The 24,316-nt window shown below is 46.8% G+C and overlaps 1 protein-coding gene across 1 annotated transcript in view; it reads right to left on the minus strand.

The window, feature by feature from the left end:
* Nucleotides 1-24,316, minus strand: part of DLEC1 (DLEC1 cilia and flagella associated protein) — a 55,821-nt gene that overhangs the window by 21,234 nt on the left and 10,271 nt on the right. The window contains exons 8-27 of the mRNA XM_083406056.1: nucleotides 23,412-23,499; nucleotides 21,651-21,824; nucleotides 19,775-19,911; nucleotides 19,563-19,655; nucleotides 18,349-18,439; nucleotides 16,303-16,465; nucleotides 15,487-15,679; nucleotides 14,372-14,430; nucleotides 12,556-12,727; nucleotides 11,605-11,698; nucleotides 10,700-10,830; nucleotides 10,271-10,429; nucleotides 9,994-10,133; nucleotides 8,152-8,302; nucleotides 7,955-8,065; nucleotides 5,570-5,688; nucleotides 5,128-5,319; nucleotides 2,380-2,447; nucleotides 2,054-2,205; nucleotides 574-683 (exon numbers count right to left, since the gene is read on the minus strand). Coding sequence (XP_083262182.1) covers nucleotides 574-683; nucleotides 2,054-2,205; nucleotides 2,380-2,447; nucleotides 5,128-5,319; nucleotides 5,570-5,688; nucleotides 7,955-8,065; nucleotides 8,152-8,302; nucleotides 9,994-10,133; nucleotides 10,271-10,429; nucleotides 10,700-10,830; nucleotides 11,605-11,698; nucleotides 12,556-12,727; nucleotides 14,372-14,430; nucleotides 15,487-15,679; nucleotides 16,303-16,465; nucleotides 18,349-18,439; nucleotides 19,563-19,655; nucleotides 19,775-19,911; nucleotides 21,651-21,824; nucleotides 23,412-23,499 — 2,597 coding nt within the window. The remainder of the gene's footprint in view (nucleotides 1-573; nucleotides 684-2,053; nucleotides 2,206-2,379; nucleotides 2,448-5,127; nucleotides 5,320-5,569; nucleotides 5,689-7,954; nucleotides 8,066-8,151; nucleotides 8,303-9,993; nucleotides 10,134-10,270; nucleotides 10,430-10,699; nucleotides 10,831-11,604; nucleotides 11,699-12,555; nucleotides 12,728-14,371; nucleotides 14,431-15,486; nucleotides 15,680-16,302; nucleotides 16,466-18,348; nucleotides 18,440-19,562; nucleotides 19,656-19,774; nucleotides 19,912-21,650; nucleotides 21,825-23,411; nucleotides 23,500-24,316) is intronic.

The following is a 24,316-nucleotide window of genomic DNA, read 5'->3' on the forward strand; positions in this document are numbered from 1 at the left end:
TCCAAATTCTGCAGTGTGGTTCTTCAGCCAAGCAATGTATACAAAATTCAAACGCTAGGCAAAGTGTGCATCAAAACGCACGTTACTGAAAATTACATACAAAAATGCATTACATTAGGGAGAATCGATATTAAAAAGAAACGTATGCTAGGCACAGAAAAAGGTGCATACTAGAGAGAAATTCACAGAACGCTGGTGAATTTTCATACTTTTGACAATTTACAAACCAATGTGGAGAAGGGCACTTAAGATCTGAAAATGAGAAACTGAACAGGGTTTTGCCCATCCTGAACACAGACACAGCCTCAACTGCCTTGTGAAGAGCAGGTAGGTTTTTATCAGGCAGAGAGCCTTCTTGGTGGTGGTACCCACCCTGTGGAATCCCCTTCCACCAGATGTCAAACAGATAAAACAACTGCTCGACTTTCCGAAGACATCTGAAGGCAGCCCTGTATCGGGAAGTTTTTAATGTTTAATGTGTTTTTATATTATGTTGGAAAGCTTTCTAGAGGGGCTGGGGCAACCCAGTTAGATGGGTGGAGTGTACGTAATATATTACTATTATTATTCTACCTGATTACAGGCGTTGGCATTGGATGGCTGGGTCCTGTCATCTGCAAGAAGATTGGGCAGCCCTTTACAGTCATTTGGATGGGGATCAACATCGGCTCCGATTCCCCCACCTGTACAGAGAAATATTTGCATGTAAGCAATGGAACCCAGCTGCTAAATCCTGAGGCCTCCTGGGAGACAAATGATTCGCAGGCATTCTTTCCTTTTACATGCAAGAAAAGACTTGCTTATTGCAGATAACTGACTGCGCTGAAGGGAATGTGCACACCTTCAGATGCGGCACAGCTGGTCTGCCGCTTGTCCCAACCTTGTGAACAAGTATACAGTTCCTCTTCCCACATCCAGACAAAGCCCAAGCAAACGACAAAGTGTCCGTCATTCTGAGCTCCAAACTCGTTGGGTGCGAACTATGCCACCCATCAGCGACTCATACACCCATTTCCTTGGAAGTTAAGCTCCTCTCAGTACAGTGGGGGGCTCATCCTCTAGTAAGTGGAACACTCTGCCACAAGAGATCAGGGCCCTGCGGGATTTGACATCTTTCCACAGGGCCTACAAGACGGAGTTGTCCCGCCAGGCCTTTGGTCAGGGCTCAGCCTGACTCCCCTTCTCCTTTTGTATAAGAACTCGTATGAAAGAGGCCTCCCAGCATTCTCACAGGCCCATATAAGAACAGCGTAAACAGCTGGGCCTGATGAGAATTTACTGTTCCCAACCCCAATCTTGCGGAAAGCCATCTAATTAGATTTTAATTTGATCCTGACTTGTTTTTAGGAGGTAATTTAATTATTGTTTGATTTTACACCAATGTTATATATTTGATGTTAGCCGCTCTGAGCCCAGCTTTGGCCAGGGAGGGTGGGATACAAATAAAAATTTATTATTATTTATTATTAAGTTGGGGGCAGCTATGGTTTTCCCAGTAGTGATGTATGGAAGTGAGAGCTGGACCATAAAGAAGGCTGATCGCCGAAGAATTGATGCTTTTGAATTATGGTGCTGGAGGAGACTCTTGAGAGTCCCATGGACTGCAAGAAGATCAAACGCATCCATTCTTAAGGAAATCAGCCCTGAGTGCTCACGGGAAGGACAGATCCTGAAGCCGAGGCTCCAATACTTTGGCCACCTCATGAGAAGAGAAGACTCACTGGAAAAGACCCTGATGTTGGGAAAGATGGAGGGCACAAGGAGAAGGGGACGACAGAGGACGAGATGGTTAGACAGTGTTCTCGAAGATACAAACATGAGTTTGACCAAACTGCGGGAGGCAGTGGAAGACAGGAGTGCCTGGCGTGCTCTGGTCCATGGGGTCACGAAGAGTCAGACACGACTGAACGACTAAACAACAACAACAACAAAGTTGGGGGCGGGCGCATTCCTATGCATGCTTACTCGAAAGCAAGCCCCACTCTGCTTAATGATGCTGAACTCTCGGTCTTCCAAACCTCCAGGTCAGAGCTGCAACCCCTGGACCACGCACCTTACAGATGAGGGTGTCCTGGTATTGCCCCCACATGTTGTTATAAGCCGTTATATTGACCACAAGCTCCTCGAAGGCCTTCAGGATCCCCTCAGAGGGGTGTACGTGGAAAGTCGCTCCCCTTCCGTGAGATAGCATGGCAGCTCTGAAGGCTGTAAGACCAGAGCAGATGAACAGTTTGACAGCAAGGCAATGGGACTGGAACAGGAGAGCCTCTTGCCGGATCACATCCAGTGGCACTTTTTTCAATTTATCCCGGCATTGCCGCTGCCACACCCCCTTACCCACAATGCATCAGAAATTTAGCAATGCCAGACTCTGCCTACCTGATTGTTTCCTCTTTGCGGCCTGCCTCGTTATTCGCCTTGTGGTTTCCACAACAGCTTTGGAGGAGCTTGGAAAAAGACGTCTCAGTGAGAACTCTGAAGGGTGAGGGGATTTCTTAAGATGTCATGCTTTAAGTTTTCAAGAGCTTGGTGCCCTCCATAGCTCGCCCCAACCAGCACAGCTGTGTTAGCCACTTGCCTGAGGCCAGCCGGGTGAATCAATATTTACTACTGAAAATGATTATCGTTCAGACTTAGCTAAAGGTAAAGGGACCCCTGACCATTAGGTCCAGTCGTGGCCAACTCAGGGGTTGCGGCGCTCATCTCGCTTTACTGGCCGAGGGAGCCGGCGTACAGCTTCCGGGTCATGTGGCCAGCATGACTAAGCCGCTTCTGGCGAACCAGAGCAGTGCACAGAAATGCCGTTTACCTTCCCGCCAGAGCGGTACCTATTTATCTACTTGCACTTTGACGTGCTTTTGAACTGCTAGGTTGGCAGGAGCAGGGACGGAGCAACGGGAGCTCACCCCGTCACAGGGATTCGAACCGCCGACCTTCTGATCGGCAAGTCCTAGGCTCTGTGGTTTAACCCACAGCGCCACCCGCATCCCGTCAGACTTAGCTACCCATCTTTAAAAGGGGTATCATATCAGCTTTCCTCCCAATATCAGCTTTCCTCACATGGGAAAGCAGCCGGATTAAGTGAGCCATACCATATTTAGATTATGTGACAGGGATGGAGAGCAAGCTCCAACCAGCAGGCTACAGCACCCCACCCTGCGAGGTCACTATGGAAGGTGAGCGCAGCCACCCATTGCATTGCAGGGGGTTGGACTAGATAACCCTCAGGATACCTTCCAACTCTATAATTTGGTGCCTCACCCAAAGTTACCACGGTGTTGGGTGATCCAATTTCAATGGAAAAAACCAGGAGCACACTAGAGAGTACGCTCCAAGTTCTTTCTTTCTTTCTTTGCATTTTCAATCCCAATGGAGGGTTGCAGTCAGTGCCATTTATATATATATATACTTTTCAAGTTTGTACATTTCACTAATTTTACAATCATTCTGACATTTCAAAACTTGACTTGCTTCCCCCTTTCTGAGGTTCCTTAAATTTATTTTTAATATCTTCGCATATCCAAATTAACTTAATTTACTCATCTTCTTTAAATATATACTGTTATAAAACTGCAGGTTATTACACTAATCCTGCCACTGTTTTTATCTGTTTATAATTTATCTGTAAATATTCAATAAACCATTTCCATTCTTTTGTTAAAAAAAAAGTTATCTTGATTTCTTATTCTTCCAGTACATTTCACCATTTCGGTGTATTCCATATGCTTTTGTATCCATTCTTCCTTTAATGAGATTTCTGCTTCTTTCCATTTTGGGGCAAGTAACGTTCTCGCTGTGTGGTCAGTGCCCATTAACGGGTTGGTGTTGATAGCTCAGCTTTCAGCAGATATCCAGCTGCACTTGGGGATTTCCAGCTGGGGAACTTTGGAGTGCAGCCAGTTCTGGAAGGTGGCACCAAATTTAGAAGGTGGTAGACACAAGCCCCACTTGCTCCTGCCAACCTAGCAGTTCAAAAGCATGCCAGTGCAAGTAGATAAACAGGTACCGCTCCAGTGGGAAGGTAAACAGCGTTTCCGTGCACTCTGGTTTCCGTCACGGTGTCCCATTGCACCAGAGGCGGTTTAGTCATGCTGGTCACAGGACCCAGAAAGCTGTCTGGGTGGTTCTGCAGAAGCCTCTGAGGTATAGAATCATAGAATCATAGAGTTGGAATAGACCACAAGGGCCATCGAGTCCAACCCCCTGCCAAGCAGGAAACACCATCAGAGCACTCCTGACATATGGTTGTCAAGCCTCTGCTTAAAGACCTCCAAAGAAGGAGACTCCACCACACTCCTTGGCAGCAAATTCCACTGTCGAACAGCTCTTACTGCCAGGAAGTTCTTCCTAATGTTTAGGTGAAATCTTCTTTCTTGTAGTTTGGATCCATTGCTCCGTGTCCGCCTCTCTGGAGCAGCAGAAAACAACCTTTCTCCCTCCTCTATGTGACATCCTTTTATATATTTGAACATGGCTATCATATCACCCCTTAACCTCCTCTTCTCCAGGCTAAACATGCCCAGCTCCCTTAGCCGTTCCTCATAAGGCATCATAAGGTGGCCTTTGTGGGATAGGGAAGCCACTTTGGGAGCTGGATGGGGGCAATTTCCCAAGCTTCTTTCTTCTCTTATGTAGTGCTAGAGGACTTAGGAAGCTGATCATTTTGTGGGTATACAGTAAAAGGTAGGGTTCTGAGAGAAAGGGGAAATACTTCCTTTTTTCTTTCCTTCCTCTTGAAATAAGATGTTAGGGGTTTTATTGACGCCTATTTCCTCTGCTACCTCCAGTTCCCTTTCCTTTTTGTTTTTGCTCAACTGACAAGTCAATATTTTGCATGTCCTGAAAGCTCACAGGTTGTTCTCAGGACTTTTTGTTTAAAAAAATCTTTTTCTTTTAATTTACAAATGTATATTTCAGCATATCTAGGGAGCTTACACCCCCACAACAGAGATGCCCCCAAAGTAAGTAACAGGGACTTGAAGCTCCTATTAGTAAATATTATTTCTTCTCACCGCTAATCAGGGTGAAATGGAAGAAATGGAGGCTTACACTTACAACAGAAAATATTTCTCCATTAAAAAGCAACCCCCCACAAACAGACTCTCGCATATATGATCTAAGACTTACCCAACTTGTCCCTGTTCATCTGAGGGAAGCGGGCTTGGTTGGCTGAAATACTCAACCTCTACTGAGAACAGAGCAGCTAACTCAGAGTGATTGGTAATTATTAGCTGGTGTTTTATCACACTTTTCAACACCACTTCCGAGCCGAAGTCTAGCATCAGATCTTGAGAAGATTCCGAATTTTGCTCCTCAACACTGCAGAGAAACAGCAACAGACGCTAAATGGACTCCCTCGTTTGCCAGCGAGACACAACGGTTGTCAAAAGAAAGAAAGATGGATATGAAAATGAGCGATTATACTGGGCTTCCATGAACAGTTTAGAGGAAATACAAGTAAAATGATTCTTTATACCCTAGCTAATATAATCCGAAGAAAGTGTCATTTGGAACCACTAGTAATTAATAGCTATATTTTACTAAGCTATTAACTGTAAGTTTCCTTCACCTGTCAGAAGGTATGGAGTAGGTGATTCTGAGGCCCTTAACTTCACCGGAAATTGCCAGAAATAGGGGGTCCAACATGTCTTCGATGCTACAGCACAGGGCAAGGTCACTCAGTTTCTCCTGGCAGAAAGAAAATTAGACCTTCGTGTAAGAATCATCAACCGGGCCAGAGAGCAAATGTCATCAGCAGGACTAAATCTGGAGGGAACCCTTCTAAGTCAGAAGCAAAAAGACACACCCATTTAATATGGCAGACATATTGGAATGCAATGAAAGCAGAAGAAAAGGGGAGAAAGGTTTTTGAAGGGGTGGGGGTGGGAAACATCCATACAAATACAAAAAACAACTTTGTCGTAGAAAAGAAAATGGATCGTAGTTTATTTGGCTACTGTTATGAGCTTGGGATGTTAACCTGTGTGCCAGACCCTTCTAATCCATGTGTCCAGCAAGTGTTAAAATCTAACCAAATCTTCTAATTCCTGGAATAGCCAGGCTAGCCTCCTGGTGAGGTGTAAGGAGAAAGAAAGAAGGGGCTCTGTGGGAAATGGAAGCGGACCTTCCCTCAACTCAGGGATTGTTAGAAAGACAGAATCAGCGTTGAAAGCAGAGAGTGGCAGTGATATGAGCTGGAGGAAAAAGCAGCAGAGGAGAGAGAGGCAGGGCAAGGTTTGACGTCTGTCTGAACCCAAGGCTACTGCTATGGGAGAAACAAGGGCCTTTTGGGGTGCTGATGCTGTGAACCCCTCTATCGTAGGCAGGTTGTAAGGTAAAGGTAAAGTTACCCCTGCCCGTACGGGCCAGTCATGTCCGACTCTAGGGTTGTGCACTCATCTCACTCTAGAGGCCGGGGGCCAGCGCTGTCCGGAGACACTTCCGGGTCACGTGGCCAGCGTGACGAAGCTGCTCTGGCGAGCCAGCACCAGCGCAGCGCACGGAAACGCCGTTTACCTTCCCGCTATAAAGCGGTCCCTATTTATCTATTTGCACTTAAGGGTGCTTTCGAACTGCTAGGTGGGCAGGAGCTGGGACCGAACGGCGGGAGCTCACCCCGCCACGGGGATTCGAACCGCCAACCATACAATCGGCAAGTCCTACGCACTGAGGTTTAACCCACAGTGCCACCCGCGTGTGTAAATAAATAATATTACCATAGAGACACCACAGCCTCCACTGTGCCTCATCCCCAGAAGGAAAGATGGGTGAGTGCCTGGAATCTTGCACCGTTTTGAGATTGGGGTGACTATTATTCAACACACTTTTATCTGCCTCTCCGCCCCCCCCCCCATGGCATCTGCAGAGCTCACGGCAGCTTTTAATTGTTTAAACGCACACAGTAAAAATCCAATGAAGATTATTTGAACTATCAACAATAGCAAAATAATAATAATAGGACAGCAGTTAAAATACAGAAGCAGCAGATAAAATCAGTTCTAGGAAAGAAGGAGCTCTTGTTTCTTTGACTGAAGTCGAGGACAGCGTAATGGGGTATCATTGCTCCCCTGCAGGTGGTTGTGTGGAGGGGGAGGCAAGGTTGGTGTGGCACAATTATTTATTATTATTACTGAAATATATATACACCGTCCTTTATCTGAATATATCAGGGTAAAAATGTAGGATAAAAGCACAAAATAGTTAAAACAAAACCAAAACAATAACCTCCTTTGGGCAACCAAAATGGTCAAAGGCCTGGAAACGATGCCTTATGAGGAACGGCTAAGGGAGCTGGGCATGTTTAGCCTGGAGAAGAGGAGGCTAAGGGGTGATATGATAGCCATGTTCAAATATATAAAAGGATGTCGCATAGAGGAGGGAGAAAGGTTGTTTTCTGCTGCTCCAGAGAAGCGGACACGGAGCAATGGATCCAAACTACAAGAAAGAAGATTCCACCTAAACATTAGGAAGAACTTCCTGACAGTAAGAGCTGTTTGACAGTGGAATTTGCTGCCAAGGGGTGTGGTGGAGTCTCCTTCTTTGGAGGTCTTTAAGCAGTGGCTTGACAACCATATGTCAGGAGTGCTCTGATGGTGTTTCCTGCTTGGCAGGGGGTTGGACTCGATGGCCCTTGTGGTCTCTTCCAACTCTATGATTCTATGATTCTTTCTGGCTTTCCTCCTCTCCATTTCCTCCTCACAAGAACCCTGTAAGGTAGGTTAGGCAGAGGCAGTGACTGGTGAGCTTTGTGGCCAAGTGAGGATTCGAACCCTGGTCTACCGAGTCCTAGTCCAGCACTCTAACCGCAGTGATGGTCCCAGAGGTCATCAACATCAGCATCCCACCCCATTTTGGCAGTCACAGACAAGAGGGTTGTCTACGAACAAATGAATCAGCAACCGCAATGTTCTTCTGCATTTTGAAAGCCAAGTATTTCTACAATGAGAACCCTAACCTTAACATTCGTAGTTATCACCACACGCAATTCCTTCGTTTCGTTGGGACCCAAAGTGCCACTTTCCGGAGAGATGCTGAGCTCGCAGGAAGAAGCTTGGCTTCCAAGGAGCTGTCGGACAAATCAGGAAGGCTGGTCAGTTAACGGGAGGCAGCGGGGCGCTCTTCTGACTAGTCAGGAGTAGGAGCACCACTGACCTCGCCCCACTGGAAGCGCGACGGGAGCAGCGTCTGGTTAAAAAGATGAACGGTTGCTTCCGCGGGGATTCCAACCGAGAGGTCAAAATGCAGATGACTCGACAGCAGGCAGACGTGGGGAGTCTGGACTTCCACAAAAACAAGGATGTGACTGGAAACAGGAAAAGGTATATGAGCTCCAGCAGCAGGTAGTGAACAAATGCCTATCTTCCATCGCAGGGCAGTTTGAATTAGCATGTGAAATTCAGTCTCCTGTCTGCTGTAAGTGTCCCTTTAAGACTGCCGAGGCTGCAATGATGGCAGCCTGGGCATCATTCACCCAAAGGTACAGGAGCCCCTCTACACACAACCTTTCCTGTTCCTAACTCCTTTTGATACAGGGATGAGGGGGTGAAGTTCTCTGCTACGGTAAGTATTTTTCTCAACAGGTCCAACACATGTCCCAATGGCCACATGTGGCCCTCAAGGTCTTTTTTGGTGGTCCATGACAACATCTGACCCCCAGCAGCCCTTTTGCTGCCTTCCCAGAGCCGGGTAAACGAGGCGCTGGGCTTTGGGAAGGAGGCATGAGGGCTCTGACAAGGTCCTAGAGTCCTCCAACCTCCTTCCCAAAGCCTAGCCAGCTTTGGGAGGGATCTAGGACCCTGCCAGAGCCTCGTGTCTCCTTCCCAAAGCCTGGAACCTTGCTTATCTGGCTTGGGGAAGGCAGCATGAGGGCTGGGGTGCCCTCCAATTCTGACCTAGCTCCCCACACCTCCATGCAACGAAGCAGTGTGCAGCCTGTGGGGTCTGTATCGAAGTACTCTTATGGCCCACTCGGGATGAAAAGTTGGGCTGCCCAGTTTTAAAAGGAGCAGAAAGACTGCTGATTCTACTGCAAAACAGCAGGCACCATGCTATGTGACAGGGCTGGTCTGGGGGAGAGGGGAGACAGGGAAGCCCCTCCCTCTGGGCCACCCATACTCCAATTATTATTATTATTATTATTATTATTATTATTATTATTATTATTATTATTATTATTTATTATTTCGATTCATATACCTCCCTTTATCAAAAGATCCCAGGGCAATGCACAACCTTAAGAACACAGTTTAAGGAGCACAATAAGAAAAACATAATACAGTGGTGCCTCGCAAGACGAAAAGAATCCGTTCCGTGAGTCTCTTCGTCTTGCGGTTTTTTTCGTCTTGCGAAGCAACCCCATTAGCGGATTAGCGCTATTAGCACTATTAGCGGTTTAGCGAAGTTTCGTCTTGCGAAGCAACCCCATTAGCGGTTTAGCGCTATTAGCGGCTATTAAAGGCTTAAGGGATTAGCGGATTAGCTGCTAAAAGGCTATTAGCGGCTTAGATCAGCTGTTCAGCGGCTTAGATCAGCTGTTAAGCGGCTTAGGGGCTTGGGAAAAAGGGGGGGAGGGAAAAAAACCCCCAGGAATCACAAGGCATTTTCGTCTTGCGAAGCAAGCCCCTAGCAAATTCGTCCTGCGAAGCACCTCCAAAACGGAAAACCCTTTCGTCTAGCGGGTTTTCCGTCTTGCGAGGCATTCGTCTTGCGGGGCACCACTGTAAAAGCGTAACAGACAGCATAATAATAAAATAATCATAATAACAGTCCCATCCCCCCCCCCAGCTTTAACAACCCATAGATTATTTAATGGGCAAAGGCCTGGGTAAAGAGGACTATTTCTGCCTGGCACCACATGACCAACTGCCACATGACCAATGCTATAGGACCCTTTTTGCAGCAGTGATGGAAATAGTCTCTTGAAATGCCCTCTGGGAGACTGAGGAGAGATCTTCTCATTACCAGAATAGTCTCTAACCCATTTCATGTCCTCACCTTCCAACTCCATTTTCCACCTCCATCTCTAACACGGTCTGAAGACGTTGACACATGTATGATGTAAACAAAACAGAGACCTTGCACTTGCCGAGAGGATACAATTCTCCACTCCGTGGCTGAAATTTGAACGGAGAGGTCTGCAGGGGGGAAACCCAAGAGCCAATGTAATTCCATGAACAGAGGTCTGGGCCTCAAAAGTCTTCCATTCAATGCCCTGCCTTTGGACAAGGCACGGGAAGGGAAATGGCCAAATTCTGATTTCAGAGCAACACACCTCTTCATTTCTTTCCGCTAAGCAAGCAGGGCTTTCCTGAATTTTCCACTTCCCTGGCAGCTGACTTAGATTTTCTATCTGAAACGTGAACCGCACTTTTTCTCCCAGTTTAAGCAGGCCCAGGTCAAAGGACGGGACGTCAATGGAAAGAACAGGTCCCTGAGAAAAGCGAACCACATAAAACAGGTCAGCTAGCATCACAAAAGTCTCTATGCAAAGCATCTAAAAGACAAGGCTTTGCATGCTCAAATTGACTAACACAATAAAACTGAGTGAAACACTGGGGTGGGAACTGTGGAACTCTCTGCTGGGGGGCAGCTGAGTCTGATGGAAGGCCACAAGCACTGGGGGGGGGGGGGCATCCCTCTGGCACAAAGCACGCCAAGGGCCAAGACAACAAGGCAGCTTTGTAGGCTCCGATATTCCCACCTTAAAGTCGGCTTCCACGTGCAATACAACGGGCTCTTTGGAGTGAGTGATTTTGCACTGCAGATCATGGCAGGAATGCCCAGGTTTCCCTCCAGTAATGGTGAACTCAAACTCTTGGAATTCATTTACCCCTAGAGAAGACAAATCTGTTACTTCAATCTGGGGGGGAAATGAGCATAGGTGTTGTTTTTTCAAAGCCTAATGGTTTCCCAAACCCAACATCATTACCCAAAACACGTATCATGGCCTTCTCATGATAGTGGCATATGCACTTATGTGTACAGTCATACCTTGGGTTAAAGTCGCTTCAGGGTGAGCGTTTTCAGGTTGCGTTCCGGGTTACTTCCGGGTTCCGCCGCTTGCGCATGTGCAGACGCTCAAAATGACGTCATGCGCAGAAGCAGCGAATCGTGACCCGCGCAGACGTGGGTTGCATTCTGCTCAGGATGCGAACGGGGCTCCGGAACGGATCCCGTTTGCATCCAGGGGTACCACTGTATAATCTTCCCTCCCCACCCCGTTCTCCTGTGTCTTATGATGGGCCTAGGGAGTATCAAGAACATACCCAATGATATGTAAGAAGCCCTGGCAACAAGCCCTCTAGCCTGGTGCTGCTGCTTTTTAATGCCAGGCCAGTCCTCAATTAAAGAACACTCATTCATGATTTGATCATGGATGGGGAGATAATGCCCAGGTGAATATTCCTGAGACCTGGTCAGGTGAGATGGGTGGGGTTTGAGTGGCCCAGCTGTGTCTGTCCAGGTTCTCAGCACAGCACTGGGCCAGGCTGGAGGACCGGGGTGGGGTGGGGAGGGAAGTTGCTCCCCCTTTCTCGCCAGGAAGCCCCTCTGCCCAGATTAATGCAGTGTGCGCAACACAGATGCAACAGACAGAAAAAGCGTTACCTAATTTTCCGGAATAAGGTTCAACTTCCACTATGTCGCAATCACTTATTTTCTCCCATGTAAACCTGATGGACGATTTGCTGTTATTGTACATCTGGAGATTCATAAATGAACAGACAGTCAATGCCATTATAGGACCAAATCACCATTTCCAGACTACTGAAGTAACCAACGGCAGGTGCGCCAGGTAGATACGAAACACAGACCCACAGATTAATACTTCATTAGTATTCTTATATGAATATGAAACTATTTAGAACTGAATGGTGGTAGTGGAGATTAAAGGGGTAAGAAAAAGTAATACATTTTTCTTATATACAGGGTGTAAGGGGCGGTGATCCTACACGCGATAACATACAAGTGGGTTCTTACACCTAGAAATATAAAGCCAAAGCCTAGCTCTGCACGGGAGCAATTTAATCTGCTTGCATTGTTCAATTTGCAGAGTTTAGAATTATTTTCTGACATGTGTGAAGGTGAAGGAAGACTATGGACAAGCATCAGGCTTCCTTCCCAGGCACCGGGGCTTCTTCCAGACTACAAAAGAAATAGATTTCACACTTGTATAGGAAGCGTGCAGAACAGACACGGCCTCCAAGCAGCACAACCCACCAGGAGGGCTGTTTGCTGCCTTCCATGTTACAGAGGCCCGACTGCCTCAACTCGAAATTGGGGATTTGGTGTCACTGGTCCCCCACCTGACAGGACACACTTGTAGCAGAGATTTGGCAGGTGTCTCTTGAAGACCTTATCTTTGCCAACAGGACTTTGCAGCCAGTTATATATTTTTCATTAGCCTGCCATTTTAAGGATTAAATTCATTTTTATTTTGTGAGTGGTGTTGTATGTTCTTACATTGTACACCACACTACTGATACACAGCGATACAGAAATACTTTTCGGCAATCAATCAATGAATACATATACTGGCTGAAGTAAAAGTAGACTTACGCAAAATGTTCTCCTAACATTTACACCAATGTAGTTTTCTCCTGGGATGATCATGGCATAGGGCTCCAAAAGGAGCTGGAAGGGTTCCGTATCGCCTTTGACGTCTATTTCCAAAGCAATCACGTCTTCTTGACGCCTCTCTCCACTTTCGTACTGCTCCCGTTTTTGAGGGCTGCGTGAGGGACGGCGTTAGAATTGCTGCTGTTGTGGATATTTAGAATGGCATAAAGGATGTGATTCCCATCCCAGCAGGGGGGGAAAAGACTGCTCTCCCTTCTCTTGGCACATTCAGGTCTACGCCTCTCTGTTTCTTATGCTTTGCCCCCTCGCTTGGGAGAAAACCCCTCTGAATGTGATGGGATAGAGACTGACTAAACATGCAGAGGAACTTGATTCAGGAAGCAGGGTGGATAAAAATCAATGATTTCTTAAAAAATAAAAAATTGGATTTTTAAAATTTAAATCAGATTTTTTTTATTTAATTGGATTTTTAAAATTTAAATTGGATTTTTAAAATAAAATGCTTTTGGAGGAAAAATCTAAAGATAGTTTTCTATTTTAATTACATTATAGTCCAAAGGCTATTCATCTGCAAATAAGGATTTGTTTTAGGTTTTTCATGTGTGCTAAAACTCAGTCGAAGTTAATTTTAAAATTGTTTTAACAACATCAGTTAACAAACATGGATACATATGCTATAATGTTACTGTTTTAGTTAAATAAATTGTTTAAATTGTTATTAAGGAAATGATCATTTTTCACCTTCCAGTAAAGCAGAGAAGAAAAGTTGTCCAAATAAATCAAACCTCACAATAATTTCATAATTATCTGTCTACGTATTTCTAGTAGTATAACCAAATCAGCAATTTTTGATATAACTGTAAAAAACTACTCTGAAAATATTTATTATTCCAAAAATGAAACCTTCATCTGATTGTAAATATTAAGATTATACAAGCAAGAATGAGTCTTTCTGTAAAAAAATGATTTAAATCAAGTCTTACAGACTAGTGATTTAAATAGATTCATTTAAAATTAAATCCACCATGTCAGGAAGTAAACCTGCCTCGCCCCTTTTGCCATGAATGCAAAGGACCTGTGAGGTGCCTGGCGTTCCCAGCACAATCCACCGAAATTAAGCACAGCTAAAGGGCTAAAGGAGGGACGCGGGTGGCGCTGTGGGTAAAACCTCAGCGCCTACGGCTTGCCGATCGCATGGTCGGCGGTTCGAATCCCTGTGGCGGGGTGAGCTCCCATCGTTCAGTCCCAGCTCCTGCCCACCTAGCAGTTCGAAAGCACCCCTAAGTGCAAGTAGATAAATAGGTACCGCTTTATAGCGGGAAGATAAACGGCGTTTCCGTGTGCGGCTCTGGCTCGCCAGAGCAGCTTCGTCACGCTGGCCACGTGACCCGGAAGTGTCTCCGGACAGCACTGGCCCCCGGCCTCTTAAGTGAGATGGGCGCACAACCCTAGAGTCGGACACGAGTAGCCCGTACGGGCAGGGGTACCTTTACCTTTATCTTTAAAGGGCTAAAGTCGTCATGAGACCAGGGAAGCCCCCAAATCTACTATTAGGTGGGGGTGGAGTGGGACCAGTGTTGTGTGAGAAACAAATGAAATGCAACATGTGCACATCCATTGTTGTGTTTGTGTGGCAGCGCACGCACAGTTCAGCAATAAGGTGCTAAATCAGGCAAAGGAGGAAGGTGTCATTAGGACAATAAATTCATCTCTCGGACCAACACAGTAACAAGAATGCCAACCATCTCCGGCACAATTTAAGAACATTTTCACGTGTCCCTGACACATCACTTACTCAGGTAGCTCTGGGATATCTTCCAGCACAATCTGAAGCACGCTGTGATACGACTTTGGCTGCAAGGAAAACGAAAACCCAGAACGGCCATCAACTAATGTACCTCAAAATACCTCCCAAAATAATCTATGGCTTACGTTAACTGCATTTGCTTCTGGGCTGCAAGAGATCAAAGCCTCTTGTAGTTTAAACAGCTGAGGCTTCAGGTAAGACTGAGAGCGATTTTGCACCAAGTGTTCTCTCGCAATGGAGCTGGAAGCAGCCACACCCACCTTGGCATGTGCCCCCAAGCCAAGGCTGAAGCTGGGCTTGGGCCCCAAACAGCCACCCCAGACGCACACAAGCCAATCTCAGCTCAGCAGCCAGGTGTGGAAGCCCACCAGGAATGGAAAGGATTTCTTGGTTTTGCTAACTGTCTCCCACCAAAACCGGTGCCAAGAATGTGTCTGGCCACAGCAAATGGGTAGAAAGAGCTTGGCTTGGCAGGTTGGAAGGCAAATTTTCAATGAAGTTTGGAAGAAGTAGTAGTAGTAGCTGTAGCTAGCCAGGCCTGATTTATACCAGCCTACAGAGCACATAGGGGACGTGGGTAGCGCTGTGGTCTAAACCACAGAGCCTAGGGCTTGATGACCAGAAGGTCGGTGGTTCGAATCCCCGCGACGGGGTGAGCTCCCGTTGCTCGGTCCCTGCTCCTGCCAACCTAGCAGTTCGAAAGCACGTCAAAGTGCAAGTAGATAAATAGGTACCGCTCCGGCGGGAAGGTAAACAGCGTTTCTATGCGCTGCTCTGGTTCACCAGAAGCGGCTTAGTCATGCTGGCCACATGACCCAGAAGCTGTCTGTGGACAAATGTCGGCTCTCTCGACCTATAGAGAGAGATGAGCGCACAACCCCAGAGTCATCCTCGACTGGACCTAACAGTCAGGGATACCTTTACCTTTACCGAGCACATACATAATGTAATCTAAGAATGACTTGTAGCGTGGAAAGCAATAAACTCATTTGCTTTTGAGTTTCATTCAGACCCTTTAGTAGCTGCTGGTTAAACTTTTATCCAACAAATTGCACAGTATAGATGGCAAATATTGAATCAACCAAGTACAAGCAAGACTGTACCTCCTTTGGAAGGTAAGACAGAGTAAACGAGTGATTGCTATGGGGGCGCAGAACCCCCATGGCAGGAGTCACAGAGAAAGCGGACTCCGTCTCCAAGTTGTATTTTATCTTTGTAAGGTCTGCTTTCCCTTCCAACATTGATGCCTGCAGATTGGGCTTCATTATCTGCCAGAAAAAAGGGAAATCCACGTGGCTGAGCAAAGAGAAGGAAAAAAGAAGGCATTCAATTCTGCAGTTTGGGGCTAAACATTTAGGAAAATTATGTTTTTAGGGAACCTTTTAATTAGCCCCCCCCCAATAAGGGGCTTAAATATTTGCCTTTGTTAGTCCCCACCCCCACCTCGAGGATATAGAACCAGAGCAGCTGGTGCAAAAGAAATGGCTCAGCTCCCATGTATTGTCTATTTAAACAGCAGTTTGGCATCAGAAATTGTACTTCAGTCATTCCATGCTCCCCTCCCCACTCCTCTCCCCATCCTAATTTTCTAGTTTTCACAAACCATAATTTGCTTTTAAACCAGAATGAGAATACCGAATCATGTGATTTTTCTCCCTCAGTGTGTGTTTGGAGGTTTTTCAAAACCACAGTTTACCCAATTCAGAGGTCACAACAAACCGTTGCTTGTTCAAACCAGGAAGTCAGAGACACAGTTGGAGCACAAGGGGTGAGGGACAAGATGGAACATAAGAGCACAATGTTCCCCAGCAGCTAACCCTATGGCTAACCTCTAAGAAACTTGTCATTAAAGCGTAGTGCAAAGACCACTGGCTTCTGCCCAGAACCCCCCCCCCCCCTAGTTTTAGCATCATACATACGTCAGATTTCTTAAAACCAGAGTTTTCTCTGCCTTAGATTTGGGGTTCAAAGAACCAAAGCGCACAAGGTGTTGTGCTGTCACATCGACAAGCTCGCCGGGCATAGGGCTGCTTTCTCCTCCAGTAACAGACAAAAGCTTCAGAGCTATCAGCTGCCCAAGTCCTGGAAACAAAAGTGAACGCAAACATCCTGCGGCAAATGCACATGACTGAGCTTATGCCCTTGCAACGCGACTACCCAGTTGCATTATGGGTATAACACACGACCCCCATCAGACAAGAGGAAACTGGTCTCTCCCAGAGAGAAGGAGCCTGTGGCTCTCCAGATGTGGTTGGACTCCAGCCCCAGCCAAATGACCAATAATCAGGGTTGATGGGAGTTGGAGTCCAGCAACATCTGCAAAGTCATAGATTTTCCCCATCCCACCCTAGTTGGCAGCTGCTCTCCGAAGTCTCAGAACATGATCTGTTTTGAAAGCTACTGTGGGGTAGCAGCTAGAGCATCACACCAGGGACCTAGGAGACCAGGGTTCGAATGCCTACTTGGCCACGAAGCTCACTGGGTGACCCGGGCCAGTCACTGTCTCTTAGACTCATCTATCTCACAGGGTTGTTGTGAGGATGAAATGGGGAGGAGAACTATGCATGCCACCTTGGGCAGAAAGATGGAACAGCTCTGTCGGTTAGAGCGTGGTGCTGACAACACCAAGGCTGCAGGTTCAATCCCCATATGGGGAAGCTGCATATTCCTGCATTGCAGGGGGTTGGGACCAGTGGTTCCCAACCTGTGGGTCCCCAGATGTTGTTGGACTACAACTCCCATCATTCCTTGCCAGCATGACCAGTGGTCAGGGATGATGGGAGTTGTAGTCCAACAACATCTGGGGACCCACAGGTTGAGACCCACTGGACTAGAGGATCCTCGGGGCCCCTTCCAACTCTGTAAGAAATAAGCGAACTGGCTCGCCATACGGAGGTGAGGCAAGATTTCAATGGACACCAACAGCAGAGTTCAAAGCTGTTTCAGGAGCAGGAATCCTCAGATTGGGCCATACATAATCTCAGCTGTTAGCTGGCTAATCTCCTGATTTAACAGGGACCCAGCCTGCTTTGGCAGCTGTTGGTTCCGATGAAACAGAGAAGGTTGTGATTCCAACAGGGCATCAAAGCTAGGACCCTCAGAGGACAGCAACACAACTTCCTTGGGCCCGAGAGGCGCTGTGCAACAGGCTACCCGTCCACCAATAGCTCAGGGTCTGTATGCACATCTGGGGACGGCTAGGAGGGCCATTTCCTGCCCTACCTCGAAACCCCAACCTCATTCCCGAATAAGTGGTGCCTGTCTCCAGAGTCATGACAGATCAAGGTCTTTTGCCAGAGCTACCACCTGAGAACCCTTCTGCATTCACAGCATGTGCTATGCCATGGAGATACTGGATTTTCCAGGAGGCTTGATTTGCATTCAGGTGTCATCTAAGTTGGCAACGGACTGCACAACTGCCCTCCAACCACTGTGAATTAAGAGGACCCTCCAAGAGGACCATTAGGGATGGGCAAGTCTGTCAATTTTCATTTCTCTTGCTCAGTTCTTCACTTTTCCACTTCACTTTGTGATATTTTATTTTTTTAAAAGTCCTAGTGAAAAATCAGCAGTGCTTTAGTTTGACTGTCTCCCCACACACATTTTTCTATGCAATTTCTCCCAATATAATGCATTGCTTTCACTGATTATATGTATTTCCACACACACACTTAACCTCAGTATATGATGTTGTTTTTTTGCACACACTGCTTGGTTGGAAAACCACACTGCAAAATACAGAGAAAAGTGTGGTTTTGAAAAGGATGATTTCGTTTCAGTTGGGGGACAATTTCAGGCAGCGTGAATTAGGCAGTTCCAGCTTTAGCTGAACACTGGATTGAATTTGACCCTCATCGCTAGTTAAGAGGTCCTGCTGATGAAAGCTTGCCTGCACGGTCCCCAAATCCTGGCGCTAAACTCGTTTTCATTTGAATGCTAAAGATGCGAAGATGATAGAGGCAAACCTGTAACAGTAAGGTCGTTCATTTGGCAATTGTCGCAGATGAGGATATACTTCACTGACACCACTTCAGGCACAGTGGGCATGAACACAACCTGTAAGAGAGGTTTCTGCATCATGAAAAGAACAATGTAGCTACGCTGCAAATGGACATGAACTTTGTGCTAAGGTTCAGCCCTCCCAAAGAATCTTGGGAAGCATTGCACAATGAGGGGACTGCCAATAATTCCCCAAAAGATCTCAATGATGTCTAAAACCTAAAACAGTTCAAACACAGTCCAGCAATCCACAGAGAACAAAATACAGTGGTACCTTGGTACTCAAACGGCTTGACTCCTGAACAAATTGGCTCCTGAATGCTGCAAACCCGGAATTGAGTGTTCCAGTTTGTGAACGTTTTTTGGATGCTGAACGTCCGACGCGGCTTCTGTGGCTGCCGATTGAGTACAGGAAGCTCCTGCAGCCAATTGGAAGCCGCGCCTTGCTTTTTGAACCATTTTGGGAGTCAAACGGACTCCCGGAACGGATCAAGTTCGAGAACCAAGGTACCACTGTATAAAGCAACAAGCGGCAACAAACACCTCTTTTTAATGTGACATATGACTTCAAGCTCAGTAGAGAAGACAGATTCGCATCACAAGCAAAACACTGACTCTGATCGCCGTATCATTCTAAATCTGTCCTCAGTGTCACAACTACCTAGTCTTATGTATCAGAGGTAGTTCATGTGGGGCTGTTCAGGTGAGGGATCATCAGGCCCAGCAAGCAAGGCCCATGGGAAAGGATGACTTATTTAGTTGGCATATTTGTTACCAGACCATCGCTAAAGATCCTAGGGCAGGTTACGGCACAGTAAAAACTATAAAACACAGCAATCACTGATACAATCACATGCAAAAGCAAGCAATCATTGCAGAATCCCAAGTCTGTAGTCTGCCTTTGTGTGTTTTCTGATCATCCCCAGTGCTGGGGCTGGGAATCTGTCGCAGAGAAGGGAGCGCCAGTATTTGGGGGCCACCACAGAAAAGGTCACGAGAGGGAAGAAAACAACAGGGGCTGGAGTCCAACAACATCTGGAGGGCATTATGCTGCCACCCCTGCTTTCATTTTTTCTCAAATGAATGAACCACCCACTGAATCCGGCTTCGGATTTCCTAATAACTGTGCATCTATTTTGAGTGTATGCTTGAAATGTGAGCTAGAGCACCAACAACTGACCTCAATTAGAGTAGACTGGCCTGGAGCTAGCTCAAAAACGGCAGGTCGGATCCCGAACGGCTCTTGCTCCACGTAACCTAAAGTGGCAACGGCCTTCATAGAAGAAAAGAAAATGGTCACTGCATGGCTGTACGCTTCCTGTGCTGCAACCTAACGTTCCAGATGGGACTGAGGGCATGGCAGTAGGGGCGGGACTTCCTATTGTTACTTACCCGGAAGTGAGGAGGTGGCCAGATATGCTTTGGCATTATGCAGAACTTCCCAATGCTGGACCCTTCATTTTTGCACAGGAATTCTGTAAATTTCACTCCACCCACAAGGCAAGGTCCGCAGTCCAAAATGTGAGGCACTATAGCAAAAGAAGAAAAGGGAGCGGGGGAAGCAAGAGCAGGAAAGGGGCTTTAAAAAAAAACCACACTCTCAATCCAGGACAATGCATTCTATTATGTCTAGAGGTAGTAGTCAGGGATGGGGGTACACTGTGTTCTGCAGTTGGCATGGTGTGAAATTCTTCGTCTCCTTCTCGATTAAATTTATATCCCACCCTTCATCCGAGAATGGAGCTAGAAGGACCAATGGTCTGATTGGTCCAAGGCACCTTTCTATGCTGGACAGCAGCCACGAAATTAAGAGACGCCTGCTTCTTGGGAGGAAAGCGATGACAAACCTAGACAGCATTTTAAAAAGTAGAGACATCACCTTGCCAACAAAGGTCCGTATATGTCAGAGCTGGCTCCTGGTCCCAGCTCACAAAGGACCAACGCTAGCCGGTAGTAAAGTATCAAAGTCTTTATTGAAGAATAGTTTCCATTTCCAAGCCTCAGCGCCCCAGCTCTACGTCTAGAGTCTAGACCGGCGAAGCTCCGTCTGAATCTCCGCCCCCTGTACACCAGTTTAAGACTCTAATCTTACTCCACCTCTCCCTTCTCTCCTTTCTCCTCTGGGTCCTGCTGCCCCCCCGGGGTCTCCTCCCTCCTGGACTCCTCTGACGCAGACGTTGACCCTCCTGACTCCTCCCGCTCTCTTCGGCGGGCTTTAGGACTTGGCTCCCTACCCGGGCTGCCAACTGTGCCGCCTTCCTGTACATTTGAACTTGGCGCGCGCGCGCGTTTAACCTTCCTCTTAACCGTTTCCTCGCTCCCTGACGGAGGCGTGGTCAATCCTGCCTCATGTTCTCCCGCTGGTAGCGCGCCGCCTGATCCCGATGCCTGGGACTCCTCCCCCCTACTTCCCTCTGGTGTGGACGCTGGTCCAGATTTCCAGCTGCTGCTCTCTGAGTCCCCTCTGGCCCCTTCTCCCTGAATTGCCCCCCTGGGTACTCCCCTTGCCCTGACCATGGGAGCCCCTTTTTGTGAATCCTCTGATTCACTGGACAGACTCAGAGACCTCGGATCGCTGTCATCGCTGACATTTCCTTCGGACTCCTCCCCTTCGCTCTCCATTTCCTCCCTCTCCTGTGCCTCTGCTCCTGAACCCCTGACAGTATAGTAAAAGCTATGGTTTTCCCAGTAGTGATATATGGAAGTGAGAGCTGGACCATAAAGAAGGCTGATCGCCGAAGAATTGACGCTTTTGAATTATGGTGCTGGAGGAAACTCTTGAGAGTCCCATGGACTGCAAGAAGATCAAACGCATCCATTCTTAAGGAAATCAGCCCTGAGTGCTCACTGGAAGGACAGATCGTGAACCTGAGGCTCCAATACTTTGGCCACCTCATGAGAAGAGAAGACTCCCTGGAAAAGACCCTGATGTTGGGAAAGATGGAGGGCACAAGGAGAAGGGGACGACAGAGGACGAGATGGTTAGACAGTGTTCTCAAAGCTACAAACATGAATCTGACCAAACTGCGGGTGGCAGTGGAAGACAGGAGTGCCTGGCGTGCTCTGGTCCATGGGGTCACGAAGAGTCGGACACGACTGAACGACTAAACAACAACAACACCTTTCTATGCTCCTAATTCCATTGTTTTCCAGCTTCCACTCCACAGCATCAGCTGCTGAGAAATGGGAGGCTGAATGGGATGGACCTATGACATCCCAAGAACGCCCCAGAAATAGTCAGTGCTTTAAAAAAAAAGAGAAAACTCACACGTTAAGATGGGAGGTGGCCTTCGGCCTTCCAAAGGGACCAGCAGCGGGTAGGTTGTTTGCGACTCTACTAGTATGTAATCCTTGTAATCTGACAGGTATTCTGGAATAAACTGGACCACGTAGTAGCAACTCATTCCGGGGGCCACAAGTCCTCCTTCGCCTGGAAAGTGTCCTAGAGAAGGAGCATGGGCGTCCTTTGAAAAATTCGTTATCACAGATGCATCTGGTGCCGCAAGCAGGTTGCAAGAGAATTCTGCCCTGAGCATGTTGTTGTTGGTGATAATAATAATAATAAGATAGTGCCAGCAATGTGCAAAGGCACTTTTGAGAGTTCTAGAGGACAGGTTGCTGCCCCACTGAGCAACCGGTCTAAATTCACCACAAATGAGAAACCAGGAGAGGAGCGATATGCACCCAAAGGTTAAAACAAAACAAAACAAAAAAAGAACAAATTGCATTTTGACCAACAGTGCTTTGGCCTCTCTGAATTGCTATCCTGTGCTCCTGCACTCACAAGACCTATTTCTATGCCTCTCCATTTAAATTGTCATTAATTCTATCATCCTCACCCCTGGAGCATTCCAATCCAGGTCCTCCTCAGTCCTGAACTGCCTGATTATACACGTTTATTGGAAATAAAGCTCCACTGATTTCAATAGGTTTTCTCCTAGATTTGCAACTTTAGGATTACACTTCCATCGTAAGATTTTCTTAGGAATTTGGCAACCAGCACTGCCTTGGCACCTACATGCAGGTCCTGCTTTCTGAACGTTCCCAGGAATTTTTTTATTAGGCAAACATTTGCATAATGAGCTGGTAGTTTCCATTATTTCCGATGGGAGCATTTCTCATTCATAATTTCCTGTTCTTCCTCCCTCCCTGCTTTCTGCTTGAAACTGCTGTAGCCACTCAGCAAAAACCAAACAAAGGAACAAGTGATTTAAAAATGCAAAGGTAAAGGACCCCTGGATGGTTAAGTCCAGTCAAAGGCGACTATGGGGTTGCGATGCTCATCTTGCTTTCAGGCTGAGGGAGCCGGCGTTTGTCCACAGTTAGTTTTCTGGGTCATGTGGCCAGCATGACTAAACCGCTACTGGCGCACGGAGGACCGTGACAAGTGCCGGAGCGCATCAAAATGCCGTTTACCTTCCCGCCGGAGCAGTACCTATTTATCTACTCACACTGGTATGCTTTCGAACTGCTAGGTTGGCAGGAGCTGGGACAGAGCAACAGGAGCTCGCCCCGTTGCAGGGATTCGGACCACTGACCTTGCGATCAGCAAGCCCAAGAGGCTCAGTGGTTTAAACCACAGTGCCACCCACGTCCCACTAACAAGTGATTTATCTGACTTTCCTCCATGATTTTTGCCAGAAAAGGCTGCAACCGACCAGCAAAACACAGACAAGTAAGGAAGTAGTGGGCAAACTCTGGCTGTTTCGATATCTGAATTAGCCATTCCTATAGCAAAGTTTGGGTATAATTCTTTGTACTTGGATAACTGATATTTCTGATAATGAGCCTCTCAAAGTGGGACCTGGGTGCGCTGAGCTTGTCCAAATTACAGCCAAATTACGTCCGTGACTAATTTAAAATATGGGGATCAGCAGCATGGCTCACGCAATATTTGCAATTCCCAGTTAAAGTGTTTTCCTGTTCTTTCAGGAAATGAAGCAAATTTCTAGCCATCAGGAGGCATTTTAAAAGTGCCAATTTCTGCAGAAAAGCAACCAACAAGTAAACTTGCATCCCTGAACCTCACCCAGCCCAATGGAAAAGGCATCGGTAGCTGGAGGAATTATTCTAAGACACTGAGACGTCGAAGTCATGTTCTGTAACTCTATGGTCATCTGCAAAGAGAGAAAGGTCAAAAAATATGGCAGCATATATACATCCTGTGAGGCATTTCTAGCCTTTGGAAATGATGTCGTTATTATTCCAGGCAATAAAATGAATAAATAATAGTAATTGTAACAACCTGCCCCTGAAGGTTTTCCTAAACATGGCGGAACTGGGCATTATTCAACCAACAAAGAATTGTTCCCACTATTTCCAGAGTTTGGGCTGTAAGTGATGTTCCTGATATGGTAAAAACGGCATCATCCCCCGCACAAGATGCAAAGTATCAGCAGGTGTGGGGTAACCCAAAGGTTGCAGAAGTACACACACACTTTAGAAAGATAAAGATTATGGGAGGAAGGACCAAACAACAACGCCATGACTACTAAGTGTGCTCAGTTTCAACTCAATGTTGACTAGCTGTTTCTGGGACTAACTGTTTCCTGGAGGAAAGGGTGAACAGAACAGAGTGGCTGGAATCCCAAACTCCACACTGCAACATTTTGTTGCAGGTTCCACATTTTATGAAATGTTTAATAGAAAATGGAAGCTTATTAGATCCATCGCATCCTGATCACTGTCTCTTCGAGCTCTTGCCATCGGGACGGAGATACAGGACGATGAAGACAAGAACGAGCCGTCTTAAGAACAGCTTCTTCTCCAGAGCGATCTCGGCCCTGAATGGGAAGCCCGGACTTTGAAAGTCAACTAATCTCCCTTGCTGTATCATACTGTATTGTTTAGTTAGTGTTTTTATGGAGCAGTCAAGTAATTTCGTTGTCCCCGAAGGGGGCAATGACAATAAAGATTTATTATTATTATTATTAT

The sequence above is a fragment of the Podarcis tiliguerta genome (assembly GCF_965153285.1).
Source record: "Podarcis tiliguerta genome assembly, chromosome: 12".
In the NCBI taxonomy this organism is placed as follows: Eukaryota; Metazoa; Chordata; class Lepidosauria; order Squamata; family Lacertidae; genus Podarcis; species Podarcis tiliguerta.